The 12,737-nt window shown below is 42.9% G+C and overlaps 1 protein-coding gene across 16 annotated transcripts in view; it reads right to left on the minus strand.

Moving 5' to 3' along the window:
- The window catches only part of PTPRK (protein tyrosine phosphatase receptor type K), a 564,328-nt gene that overhangs the window by 164,303 nt on the left and 387,288 nt on the right, over positions 1–12,737 (minus strand). For all 16 annotated transcript variants that reach the window (XM_040350403.1, XM_040350400.1, XM_040350398.1 and 13 more), the window contains exon 13: positions 65–101. In XM_040350403.1, coding sequence (XP_040206337.1) covers positions 65–101 — 37 coding nt within the window. The remainder of the gene's footprint in view (positions 1–64; positions 102–12,737) is intronic.

Consider the following 12,737-nt stretch of genomic DNA (forward strand, 5'->3'; position numbering starts at 1 on the left):
TCAAAAGACCTCGGCAAAGACGCATATGCTACACATGTTTGACAAGGAGGAAACGCACTCTTACCTTTAGTTGCAATTCGCACACACTGTATTTTAGTTTCCTAATGGAAAAAAAGAAAGAAAGAAAAGATGCAGTGAGATTTGACATTTTGCTAGCTATTATATACTGTAAACTGATAACCCCAATACAAATAGTCAGTCTTTAGAACAACAATATATACAATTGTTGATTAGGCTACCTCTAAACGCATGTAAATAAAGAATACTGCATATTTGTATTAAAAAGAGCTCACCCTTTATTACTTTTACTCTTGCGCAAGTGCACATGCTCCTCTCCAAGTGTGAAATTGCTAATGCTGATTTTACTGCACACTCCAAGTGTCGGTTAGTGTTCATTAGAAGTTGCAAGTCAGATTGAGCTTGCGCTATTTCCTGTATGGAGGACATTCGGCATCATCTTGCCCATCTCTTTCCCAGCCTTACTGCCCCTGGCACATCCTTTGGATTCCAGTTCTTTGAACCATGGAAGCTCAGCATTATATTGAGTTATTACCTAAAGGTGGTTTGCATTCCCCTGTGCAACCTCCATCACCAATCAACACGCTGGTTAAATCAGGGCTGAGTGGTTTTGAGAGTAGCACTGAAGCAGAATGCCATTTTCAGGAAACTATGTTCCCTGCCAACCCCTCCCACCAGCTATGATCTGATCTTTGCATAAGGAAGCAGAGGAATGAGGTCACTGGGTTTAAAATAGGATATGCAATAAAATTGCAATTTTTTTATATCCATAACATCTTGATAAAGGGGAGGGAAAGGAGGAACAAGAAAAGGCAAGGTATTAGATTAAAATTCTGCTTTAATGGCCAGTCTATACAAAACTGATATTTCTTTAATAGGTAGATGCTAGTGCCTTAATACATCAAACAATTTCCTATATCCTGAGTTTCTGGCAGCTGTTATTATGCTTTAAGGTCTGCATACAGCTAGCAGAGGGGTTCCATTCTCCTTACTGGGCTTTAATTTTATAATTTTATATCATTGAGAAATCAACATGAAAAGTGGGAACTGTAAATACAACTTTTAATTTTTTTTTGTTAGGGCCAGTTCACACCACAGAAATGCAGTCCAGATGTGTTGCGAATGCATTACTGAATGTATGTCATCGATGCATTTTCAATGGGTTCCAGTGCGTTTTTCCCCTTGTCTTCATTTTTTTTTATTTTTTTGTGCTTTAATGCGTTCCAGTTGACAGTTCCAGTCAAATATTGACAAATCACTGGTGTGAACTCTGCCACTGAAATCCATGTAACCTACTGTCCATGTGTTTTTGATGCATAAAAGAAAATGCACTGGGCTGCATGTGGCGTGAACCAGTCCTGAGTGGTTCGATGGGAGTTAACTTTAAATATGCTATGCTGAATGTTGGAACATTTAACCACTTACCGACCGCCCACTGTATATGTACGTCCTGTTTTTAAAGATGGATATCTCGGTAACGGCAGCAGCCGAGGTATCCATCTTTACAGTGGGCGGCCGTGTAAACGATAACGGCGGTCTCCGCGGCGGATTCGCCGCTATCGGTGGCGGGAGAGGGCCTCCCGCCGCTCTTCCGCTTACCGGAGCCATCGGTAGCGGCGGAGGAGATTGGATGCTGCTGCCTGGTGTGTGAGGACTTAAGTGAGGGCAAGATGGCCCCCACCCGTCCTCATAGCTTTGCTGGGCGGAAGTGACGTCAAAACGTCAGTCCCGCCCAGCCTCTTAGAGACAATTTTTTTGTTGTCATTTTTCTATTACAAGGGATGTTTACATTCCTTGTAATAGGAATAAAAGTGATCATTTTTTTTATTTTTTATTTCAGTGTAAAAAATAATAAAATCAATAAAAATAAATAAGAAAACAAAAAAACATTTTTTTTAAAGCGCCCCGTCCCGACGAGCTCGCGCGCAGAAGCGAACGCATACGCGAGTAGCGCCCGCATATGAAAACGGTATTCAAACCACACAAGTGAGGTATCGCCGTGATCGTTAGAGCGAGAGCAATAATTATAGCCCTAGAGCTACTCTGTAGCTCAAAAAATGCAACCTATAGAATTTTTTAAACGTCGCCTATCGAGATTTTTAAGGGTAAAAGTTTGACGCCATGCCATGAGCGGGCGCAATTTTAAAGCGTGACATGTTGGGTATCATTTTACTCGGTGTAACATTATCTTTCACAATATATAAAAAAATTGGGCCAAATTTATTATTGTCTTATTTTTTAATTCAAAAAAGTGTTTTTTTTTCCAAAAAAAGTGCGCTTGTAAGACCGCTGCACAAATACGGTGTGACAAAAAGTATTGCGATGACCGCAATTTTATTCTCTAGGGTGTTAGAAAAAATATATATATCATTTTTGGGGGTTTTAAGTAATTTTCTAGTCTTGTAAATGCCGAATCTGAAAAACACCTTCGATCTGGAAGTGGTTAAACACCGGTCATCTGGTCATTATAAAAAGTGGGCTGCAGGGCACGATTGAGCTAAAAGCTCAAGTATTTGGTACACACCAGAAGTTCCGCCCAACAAACATTTATGATTCAAAATATGAAATAATTTGTAATATTCTAATGAAGTTTACATCTGGCCATAATTTAAATGTTCCCTAAAAACCCCACTAAAGCATGTCTCAACATTACATATATTGTTTTTTTTATACTATGGTACCGTAGTGAGGAAATAGAAATTAAATTTCTTGATGTTCGGTAGAGGACCAAGAAATAATTTTAGACAATGAATTACTGTATATGCCACCACCTTTAGGTGATTGGACAGGGCAAAACCTTTGCTGGGACCACCCCCAACATATCCTTATAACCCTGCCCAATCTGTGGAGCTCTAGAATTTATTCGTTAGATGGACTACTTAACCCGTTAAATCAACAGATTTCTTTACCACCTTTGTCCGACGCTGATGGGTTTATGAGATGTGAAACTCATTGCATTCTTTTTTTGTATAGATTTTATAGTGTCCCAACTTTTTCGGAATTGGGAATGTATAACAACCATTTAAGTTTGGTTTGTCACTATTCACTTTATTGTAGATTTCTGGATGTTTCACTGAGATCTTGTTTTCGTTGCAGTACAGGTATCCATTTGTTCATTTATATTTTCTGCTTTTCAGTAGAAAGAGTATAATTTGGTTTACTTGCTATTAGTGGTAATCTTTACTGCTGAGCTGAATGAAGTGCTTTTTTTTTAAAAAACATTATTTTGTTTTAAAGAGAATTTTTAGCACAGCAGTTGAACATTTTGATATATTTTTAACACATACAGTATGTCTAGCACTATTTATTTGTATTAATAGATTGGTGCACAGCACAGAGTGGGTATATTTGGTTATTTGAAAAGCCTTTAGAATAGGTCAGACTTCACGATAAAGAGATTTTTAATACAGCTTACCTGTAAAATCTTTTTCTTGGAGTACATCACGGGACACAGAGCGGCATTCATTACTATATGGGTTATATGGAGTACCTTCAGGTGATGGACACTGGCAATCTCAAACAGGAAATGCCCCTCCCTATATAACCCCCTCCCATAGGAGGAGTACCTCAGTTTTGTAGCAAGCAGTATGCCTCCCAAAATGGTCCTCAAAAGAGGGGTGGGAGCTCTGTGTCCCGTGATGTACTCCAAGAAAAAGATTTTACAGGTAAGCTGTATTAAAAATCTCTTTTTCTTTATCGTTACATCACGGGACACAGAGCGGCATTCATTACTATATGGGATGTCCCAAAGCAATGCTTACAATGAGGGGAGGGAGAACATCTCCAAGACAAAAGGATTTAATTTAGAGAAATACTCAAATCATAATAAATCCAACTTAGTTGAGAAAAATAATCTTAAATTTTAAATTTAACTCAAAAAAGAGGAGCCCCCGGAATCCGAGGGTCTCAAACTGCAGCCTGCAGCACTGCCTGCCCAAAGGCTGTATCAGAATTCCTTCTTACGTCCAACTGGTAGAATTTTGTAAACGTGTGGACAGAAGACCAGGTTGCCGCCTTGCAAACTTGAGCCATAGAGATCTGGTGGTGTGCTGCCCAGGAGGCGCCCATGGCCCTAGTAGAATGAGCCTTTAATGATACTGGAGGAGGCAACCCTTTCAAGCCGTAGGCCTGAGTGATTAATTGCTTAATCCACCTAGAAATGGTGGACTTTGCAGCTGCCTGCCCCTTCTTGGGCCCATCCGGTAATATGAACAGCACATCTGTTTTCCGGATCTTCTTTGTAGCTTTAAGATAGGCCTTTATGGCCCTGACGATATCCAAGGTATGCAGCAACCCTTCCTTTCTGGAAGTAGGTTTAGGGAAGAAGGATGATAATACCAAATCCTGGTTCAAATGAAAACTGGATATAACCTTCGGTAGGAAGGAAGGATGAGGGCAGAGAACGACCCTGTCCTTATGAAAAATAAGATATGGTTCCTTACAGGATAAGGCCGCCAGTTCCGATACTCTTCTTGCGGAAACTATGGCGACCAAAAATACTAACTTCCTTGTCAGTAAAACCAAAGGAATTTCAGCCAACGGCTCAAACGGTTGTTTCTGTAAACTTGACAGAACAAGGTTTAAATCCCACGGGCAAAGCGGGGATTTAACTGGAGGTTTAATACGTAAGACCCCTTGAAGGAAGGTCTTAACCAGCGAGTGGGTGGCCAGCGGCCGCTGAAACCACACTGACAGAGCAGAAATCTGTCCTTTGATTGTGCTTAATGCCAATCCTTTATCCACTTCTAGCTGGAGAAAACGTAAAACTCTATCAATGGTGAATTTGCGAGGAAGCCATAGCTTGGACTCACACCAGCCTACATAGGCCTTCCAGACCCTGTGATAAATCACCCTAGAGACCGGTTTCCTGGCTCTGATTAGGGTAGAGATTACTTTCTGAGACAGACCTCTACCCCTGAGAATCAGGGATTCAGCTTCCAGGCCGTCAAATTTAGATGCCGTAAGGCAGGGTGGAGGATCGGACCTTGCGATAGCAGGTCTGGCCGTAGAGGAAGAGTCCAAGGGTCTCCCACTACCATCTTTAGGATTAGTGAGTACCATGCCCTTCTGGGCCATGCTGGAGCTACCAGGATGACTGGTATGTGCTCCACCCTGATCCTGCGCAGCAGGCGGGGTAGTAACTGAAGCGGGGGAAACGCATAAAGAAGTTTGAACTGATGCCAAGGGCAAACCAGCGCATCGGTTCCGCAGGCCATCGGATCCCTTGAGCGGGACATGAACCTGTCTAGCTTCTTGTTGAGTCTCGATGCCATGATATCCACGTCCGGCACTCCCCATCTTTAGCAGAGTGCTTGAAAGATTTGTGGATGCAGAGACCATTCCCCCGGCCATAGAGTCTGGCGGCTTAAGAAGTCCGCCTGAAAGTTGTCCACTCCGGGAATGAATATTGCCGATATGCAGGGCACATGAGCCTCTGCCCATAGGAGAATCAAGCTCACCTCTCTGAGCGGCTTGACTCCTGGTTCCCCCTTGGTGATTTATGTATGCCACGGCCGTGGCATTGTCCGATTGAATTCTCACCGGGAACCCCTGCAATTTTGACGTTCAAGCCCTGAGGGCTAGTCGAGCAGCTCTGAGCTCCAAGATGTTGATGGGCAACTGCTCCTCTAGCTTTGCCCAAGTACCTTGGCGAGTGCAACCATCCAAAATTGCTCCCCAGCCCGTCAGGCTGGCGTCTGTGGTCACTATCTTCCAAGCCACTGGGCTGAAAGATCTCCCCTTCAGTAGGTTCTGAGGGTCTAACCACCAACACAGACTTTGTCGGACTCTTGATGAGAGCGGCAACGGGATATCCAAGGCCTGTGGCCTTCTGCTCCATGCTGACAGGATGGCTGCCTGCAGGATGCGAGTGTGACTCTGGGCGTATGGTACCGCCTCGAATGTGGCCACCATCTTGCCTAGTAACCTCATACATAGGCGAATAGTCGGTTCCTTTTTGCTTAGAACCAGTAGGATTAATTCCTTGATGGCTTTGACCTTCCTCAGAGGTAGAAACACTCTTTGTTGTTCTGTGTCTAATCTCATGCCGAGATATTCCAACTGCCAATTTAGGACCCAGCCGAACTTCGAGGTATTGGACCGTGAGGGCCACTGCTCGCTCCTAGCCGGGAGACGAGTGATCTATGACTAGGAGGTCGTCCAGGTATGCTAGGATCGTGACCCCTTGGATCCTTAGTTTGGCTAGGATTGGAGCTAGGACCTTCGTGAACACCCGGGGGGCCGTAGCCAACCCGAAGGGAAGCGCCACGAATTGGAAGTGACGCGAAGCCACCATGAAGCGTAGATATTTTTGATGTGGCTGATAAATTGCAACATGAAGGTAGGCATCCTTTATGTCTATGGACGCCATGAAGTCGTCCTTTTGGAGTGTGGCAGCTGCTGACCGCACGGATTCCATCCGAAATGAGCGGATCTTTAGGTATGCATTTACCATCTTTAGGTCCAAAATTGGCCTGACATCTCCATTGGACTTCGGGATGATGAATAGGTTGGAATAGAAACCTAGCCCCTGTTCCAGGACTGGTACCTCTACTATTACTTCCTGGGAAAGTAGATGATTTAATGCCGACATTAATGCGGCTCCCTTCTCCGGATCGTTTGGAATCCTCGACTCCTGGAAATGAGGAGGAGGAAACTTTAGGAAATCTAATTTGTAGCCCGTGGCCACGGAAGACCATACCCACTCGTCGGGAATGCTGGCTTCCCAAACCTCTGAAAAGAGTCGCAGCCTTCCCCCCACCTTCGTGGGTGGGGGCGCCCCTTCATAAGGGCTTGGGGGCTGGTTTTGCTGGTTTGCGAAACCACTGCTTTCTGCCTCTAGCAGCCTGTCCTTGAGACTTGCTGTTGAAGCCGAAGTTTGCTTTCGCAGGAGGCCGTCGATACTGTTTGGCATTAGAGGGCCCCTGCCCAGGGGAGTACTGTCGTTTAAACGCAGGCCCCTGAAACTTCTTCTTAGTTGGCAAGAGAGTACTTTTGCCGTTTGAAATGGTCTGAATGTATTTATCTAGGTCTTCTCCGAAGAGTCGTCCTCCATAGAAGGGAAACCCTACCAGGAGCTTCTTGCATTTGGGCTCGGCCTCCCAGCTCTTTAACCATAAGAGTCTTCTCATATGGATAAGGGATAACGATAAACGTGACGCTTGCTGGATAGAATCCTTAATTGCGTCTACTGTAAAACATATGGCCCTAGGGACATCCGAAAATTCTTCTGCCTGCTGGGCAGGAATAAGTTTAAGCATCTGCTTAATTTGATCCGATAATGCTTGAGCAACCCCAATCGCAGCCACAGCTGGCTGTACTACTGCCCCTGCCGTAGTGAAGGAGTTCTTAAGTAGTGCTTCCAAGCGTTTATCAACTGGATCCTTGAATACCTGTATGTTTTCTACAGGGCATGTTAACGACTTGTTAACACATGAGATGGCTGCGTCCACTGCAGGAGTAGCCCATTTCTTGGAAAATTTATCTTCCATAGGATATAGGGCAGAGAATCTTTTAGGTGGTAAGAAGATTTTATCTGGCTTGTTCCAATCTTGGAACAAAACTCCCTCTAATAGAGGGTGGATCGGAAACACTGCATTGCTTTGAGGCGCCCTCAGTGAGCCCAAAGCTGAAACCGTCGATACCTGGAGATCTGGTACTGGCAAGTTGAATGCATTATGGACCAAGTCCGTTAAGGCTTGAATCCACCAGCCCTCCCCTTGGGAGACTGCTCCAGACTCCTCTGTATCCGGATCTTCGATCCCTGGACCTACTTGGTCCTTGTCCAAGAGATCGTCCAATTCCCCTGAGGAAAGGACCTCCTCTTCTGAGGGTCCACGCTCGGGCGACGGAGATCTAATCCGTTTACTGCCCCGCATAGCTGTGGCTATCATTTTTCCCATTCTTTTCTCCATCTCTCTTAAAGAGGTGAGTAATACCTCGTCCGTGACCATCTTAGGGTTGGACTGACCCGCGCCAGCTCCAGCACCAGATCCCGATGGCCCCAAGGCTCCCTTTGGGGAAAGCAGCGGCATAACCTTGTCCGAGACCTCAGACTCTCTGGGGGAATCCCCACCTCTTGTACCCTCTGACCCGGATGCCATGGTACAATACCAAGGTACACCTGCTACCTATTGGTACTTGGAACTATAAAAGTTAATTGCCCAAACACCTGTTTGGGGGATAAAAAATGCTTCCTCTCCCCTAGATGACCTTTTTTTTTTTTTGTTTCAAATCCAGGAAAGAAAAATCATTCTGTCCCCCTGAGTAGTATTGCAAGAAAAACTATGAGATGGAAGAAACAGCCTATTTCTAGGCTTGAAAACAGTCTTCTGAAGACTGCAATATTCTTTTTGGCCACTGTGTGTCCTCGGCGCCCCGTGCTGCCGCTCTGGTCTTTCCTCCCCAGTTCCAATGTATCGAATGCTGTTTGGAACGAAAAAGGAAGGGCCGCCCCTTCCTTAAACCACTGACCCGCCCTTCCCCCCTCAGCTAAACGGCGCGAATTGCGCCTATAACACGTGAACGCGCGCGCCGATAGGGGGGGGGGGTTGGGGGGAAGGGAGCCTCTCTGCTCCAGCTGGAACCACGAGGAGGTCAGCGTTTTGCCTGCTTTGCAGGCTCTGAGGAGGAAGACTGATGGAGCATCGCCTGGAGGCTTGCAGGTGAGCATAGCTCTCTGACACACACATACACTTTATATTACACAGGCCCTACTCAAATGCTTTTCCAACACTACAAGGGAGGTCACTTCTTATGGGGAAAAAATACACATAGAGCCATCCTATCATTAAGATATGTGACTAGTTTGCCAGATGCAGCGCATAACTTTAGGCATGTCCCCTGTAACCCCCCAGAAAAAACCTGCTAAGAACCAAGTTCCGCAAGTTTTCCCCTCACTTACCTGCTCCATGCCGCAGGACTTTGCCAAGCAAGAGGCCCAATCTTCCCCCATCTCCGTGGGGCTGTCTAGACCTTCAGGCCCTGGGTTCCTATGAAGGATCCACTGTCCTGGGCCCATATAGCACTCTGGCAACAGAAACATTAGGCACCCAAAGGTTTCTAAGTTCTGGGCCCAGGGTCCAGCTCTCTAAAAAGAAAAGCATTATGGGCTATACCCCAAGGGTTTGGGGTCCGGTTACTGACCACTTTAGCGCTGAGGCCTTTGGACAGAACCGGTTAGCTCACCTAATCCCAAGGATGCGGAGGCAAGCTAAACCATGACCAACACCTAAGACACTGGCGTAAAAACTGAGGTACTCCTCCTATGGGAGGGGGTTATATAGGGAGGGGCATTTCCTGTTTGAGATTGCCAGTGTCCATCACCTGAAGGTACTCCATATAACCCATATAGTAATGAATGCCGCTCTGTGTCCCGTGATGTACTCCAAGAAAAAGATTTTACAGGTAAGCTGTATTAAAAATCTCTTTATCGTGAAGTCTGACCTATTCTAAAGGCTTTTCAAATAACCAAATATACCCACTCTGTGCTGTGCACCAATCTATTAATACAAATAAATAGTGCTAGACATACTGTATGTGTTAAAAATATATCAAAATGTTCAACTGCTGTGCTAAAAATTCTCTTTAAAACAAAATAATGTTTTTTTTAAAAAAAGCACTTCATTCAGCTCAGCAGTAAAGATTACCACTAATAGCAAGTAAACCAAATTATACTCTTTCTACTGAAAAGCAGAAAATATAAATGAACAAATGGATACCTGTACTGCAACGAAAACAAGATCTCAGTGAAACATCCAGAAATCTACAATAAAGTGAATAGTGACAAACCAAACTTAAATGGTTGTTATACATTCCCAATTCCGAAAAAGTTGGGACACTATAAAATCTATACAAAAAAAGAATGCAATGAGTTTCACATCTCATAAACCCATCAGCGTCGGACAAAGGTGGTAAAGAAATCTGTTGATTTAACGGGTTAAGTAGTCCATCTAACGAATAAATTCTAGAGCTCCACAGATTGGGCAGGGTTATAAGGATATGTTGGGGGTGGTCCCAGCAAAGGTTTTGCCCTGTCCAATCACCTAAAGGTGGTGGCATATACAGTAATTCATTGTCTAAAATTATTTCTTGGTCCTCTACCGAACATCAAGAAATTTAATTTCCATTTCCTCACTACGGTACCATAGTATAAAAAAAACAATATATGTAATGTTGAGACATGCTTTAGTGGGGTTTTTAGGGAACATTTAAATTATGGCCAGATGTAAACTTCATTAGAATATTACAAATTATTTCATATTTTGAATCATAAATGTTTGTTGGGCGGAACTTCTGGTGTGTACCAAATACTTGAGCTTTTAGCTCAATCGTGCCCTGCAGCCCACTTTTTATAATGACCAGATGACCGGTGTTTAACCACTTCCAGATCGAAGGTGTTTTTCAGATTCGGCATTTACAAGACTAGAAAATTACTTAAAACCCCCAAAAATGATATATATTTTTTTTCTAACACCCTAGAGAATAAAATTGCGGTCATCGCAATACTTTTTGTCACACCGTATTTGTGCAGCGGTCTTACAAGCGCACTTTTTTTGGAAAAAAAAACACTTTTTTGAATTAAAAAATAAGACAATAATAAATTTGGCCCAATTTTTTTATATATTGTGAAAGATAATGTTACACCGAGTAAAATGATACCCAACATGTCACGCTTTAAAATTGCGCCCGCTCGTGGCATGGCGTCAAACTTTTACCCTTAAAAATCTCTGAAGGTACTCCATACAACCCATATAGTAATGAATGCCGCTCTGTGTCCCGTGATGTAACGATAAAGAAAAAGGATTCTAGTTTAGTAAGCCCATATATTGCACACTGTCGGGGGGCCCGGATTCAGTGGGATGGAGCCGTGTCTACGTAAGACTTTGCTCCAAAACAAGAGAAACACTATCAACTCAATAAGAGCTTTAGGTTTCCTCAGGGCCTAAAATTAACTACATAAATGTATTTATGGTTTTTGATAGTATTACACTATTTTGAGCGATTTTTCTAGGAAGAGGAAGAGTGTGTGACTATGCCTAAGGACTTGAACTTGGGTGGAGATATACCCGTTTTAAAGTGGATAATTGGGTAAGAGGCCCAACAGAAGGGGTGTGAGCCACTTATCACTGGTGATCAGCACTGATGTAGGCATGTGTGAGCATAATTATAGTTTGCTACACATTAATAAATACTACACTATATGAGTAGAAGATACTTGTGAGGGAAAGTGAATAGAGGAGAAGAAACATAGTTGGTGCTTGAAAATGTTATTAGCCTCATTTGGCATACGTGGTTTGGATGATCCGGTAATAGGCTGCGAAAGCCACCTACAGGGTAAGACACCTTTTACAGTTTACATATTCCTGAAGTGCTGGACGATTTTTCAATTCTTTATGTTGTTAAGAGAAGGGGGGATGAAACACTGCAGTATGGCCCAATCTAACCTTTTTTGAGATGTGTTGCTGCAATCAACTTCAAAATGACCTAATTTTGTTCTTAAAATTGTACGTCTTCTCAGTTAAAACATTTGATATGTTTTCTACTGTGAATAAAATATGAGTTTATAATATTTGCAAATCATTTCATGTTTATACAAATTTTACACAGCGTCACAACTTTTTTGGAATTAGGGTTGTATATGAATTACAATTGCTGCAGGAAGAATTCTACGGTTCGTTAACGTTCACAGCTACCCAACAGAAAAGCACCACAGTGACATATCTTTATAGTTACAAATATTCTGTTCTCAAAACTACTTGATTCCGTAACACTTAACAGAATAACGAAAATGAAATATAATGAATCATATCAGCTTGGGCCTATGCTTTAAGCAAACAGTAGAATGAGAACAGTTATATTAATACTTTAGAAACCAGCAGTTGCTATATTACGAAGATTTAATAAAACATAGTTCAAATTTATACTATGGTTTTATATTCCACAGCAAGGGGTATGTGATGTTTGTATTTCATTTGGTATGCTATTAGTTTGACAAATGCAAATCAAAGGGAGGTCAAACTGAGTCCCAAACAACTAATACACCTCCAAATATGGAAGAGTCTTAACTTGATTCCATAATAAGGAAGCTATGCTACCTCAGAATTGTACCATTTTGCTCACTAGTGTTATTGCTGCACAAAAGCATCACCAACAGATCGCTGCTAATGAATAGCTAGGTTTTATCCTGTAAACTTGAAATGCACAGCCTCAATCCAAAGAAATAATGCCTTCTAGCATAACTACTTGACATACAGCAAGCATAATCATTCACATCAGCAACTTGACCTCTATTACCACAGGGGCAACACAATAGTGTTGCAAAGTAATAATTTCACAGATATCATACTATCAAAGCCGCAAACATCAACAGTCGGAAAAAAAAAATTCAATATCCTTTTACTTATACATGTTCAAGTACAGATCCCCATCTATCAATCTTACTGCATATCCTAGCAATTTCACCTAATCCCCAGACACCTGGCATGGTGACAAGGATGTTGCGATCTCGAGTAGAATCCTACTTCTTCAGAGGAAGAGTCTCTAATTGGATTTTAAAGCATCTTGTGTTATTGCTCTTCATGCTGTGCTTTTCTCTTAATTCAGTTTAAATAAGGAAATCATTCACAGGTACCAGACTTTGCCTCAAGCAGACCTGCAGCACTTTGATTTCTGATCTTATCTGGCTTCCTCAAGCATTACAATAAAATAGCAACAATACC

This window comes from Rana temporaria, chromosome 4, assembly GCF_905171775.1.
Source record: "Rana temporaria chromosome 4, aRanTem1.1, whole genome shotgun sequence".
Classification (NCBI taxonomy): Eukaryota; Metazoa; Chordata; class Amphibia; order Anura; family Ranidae; genus Rana; species Rana temporaria.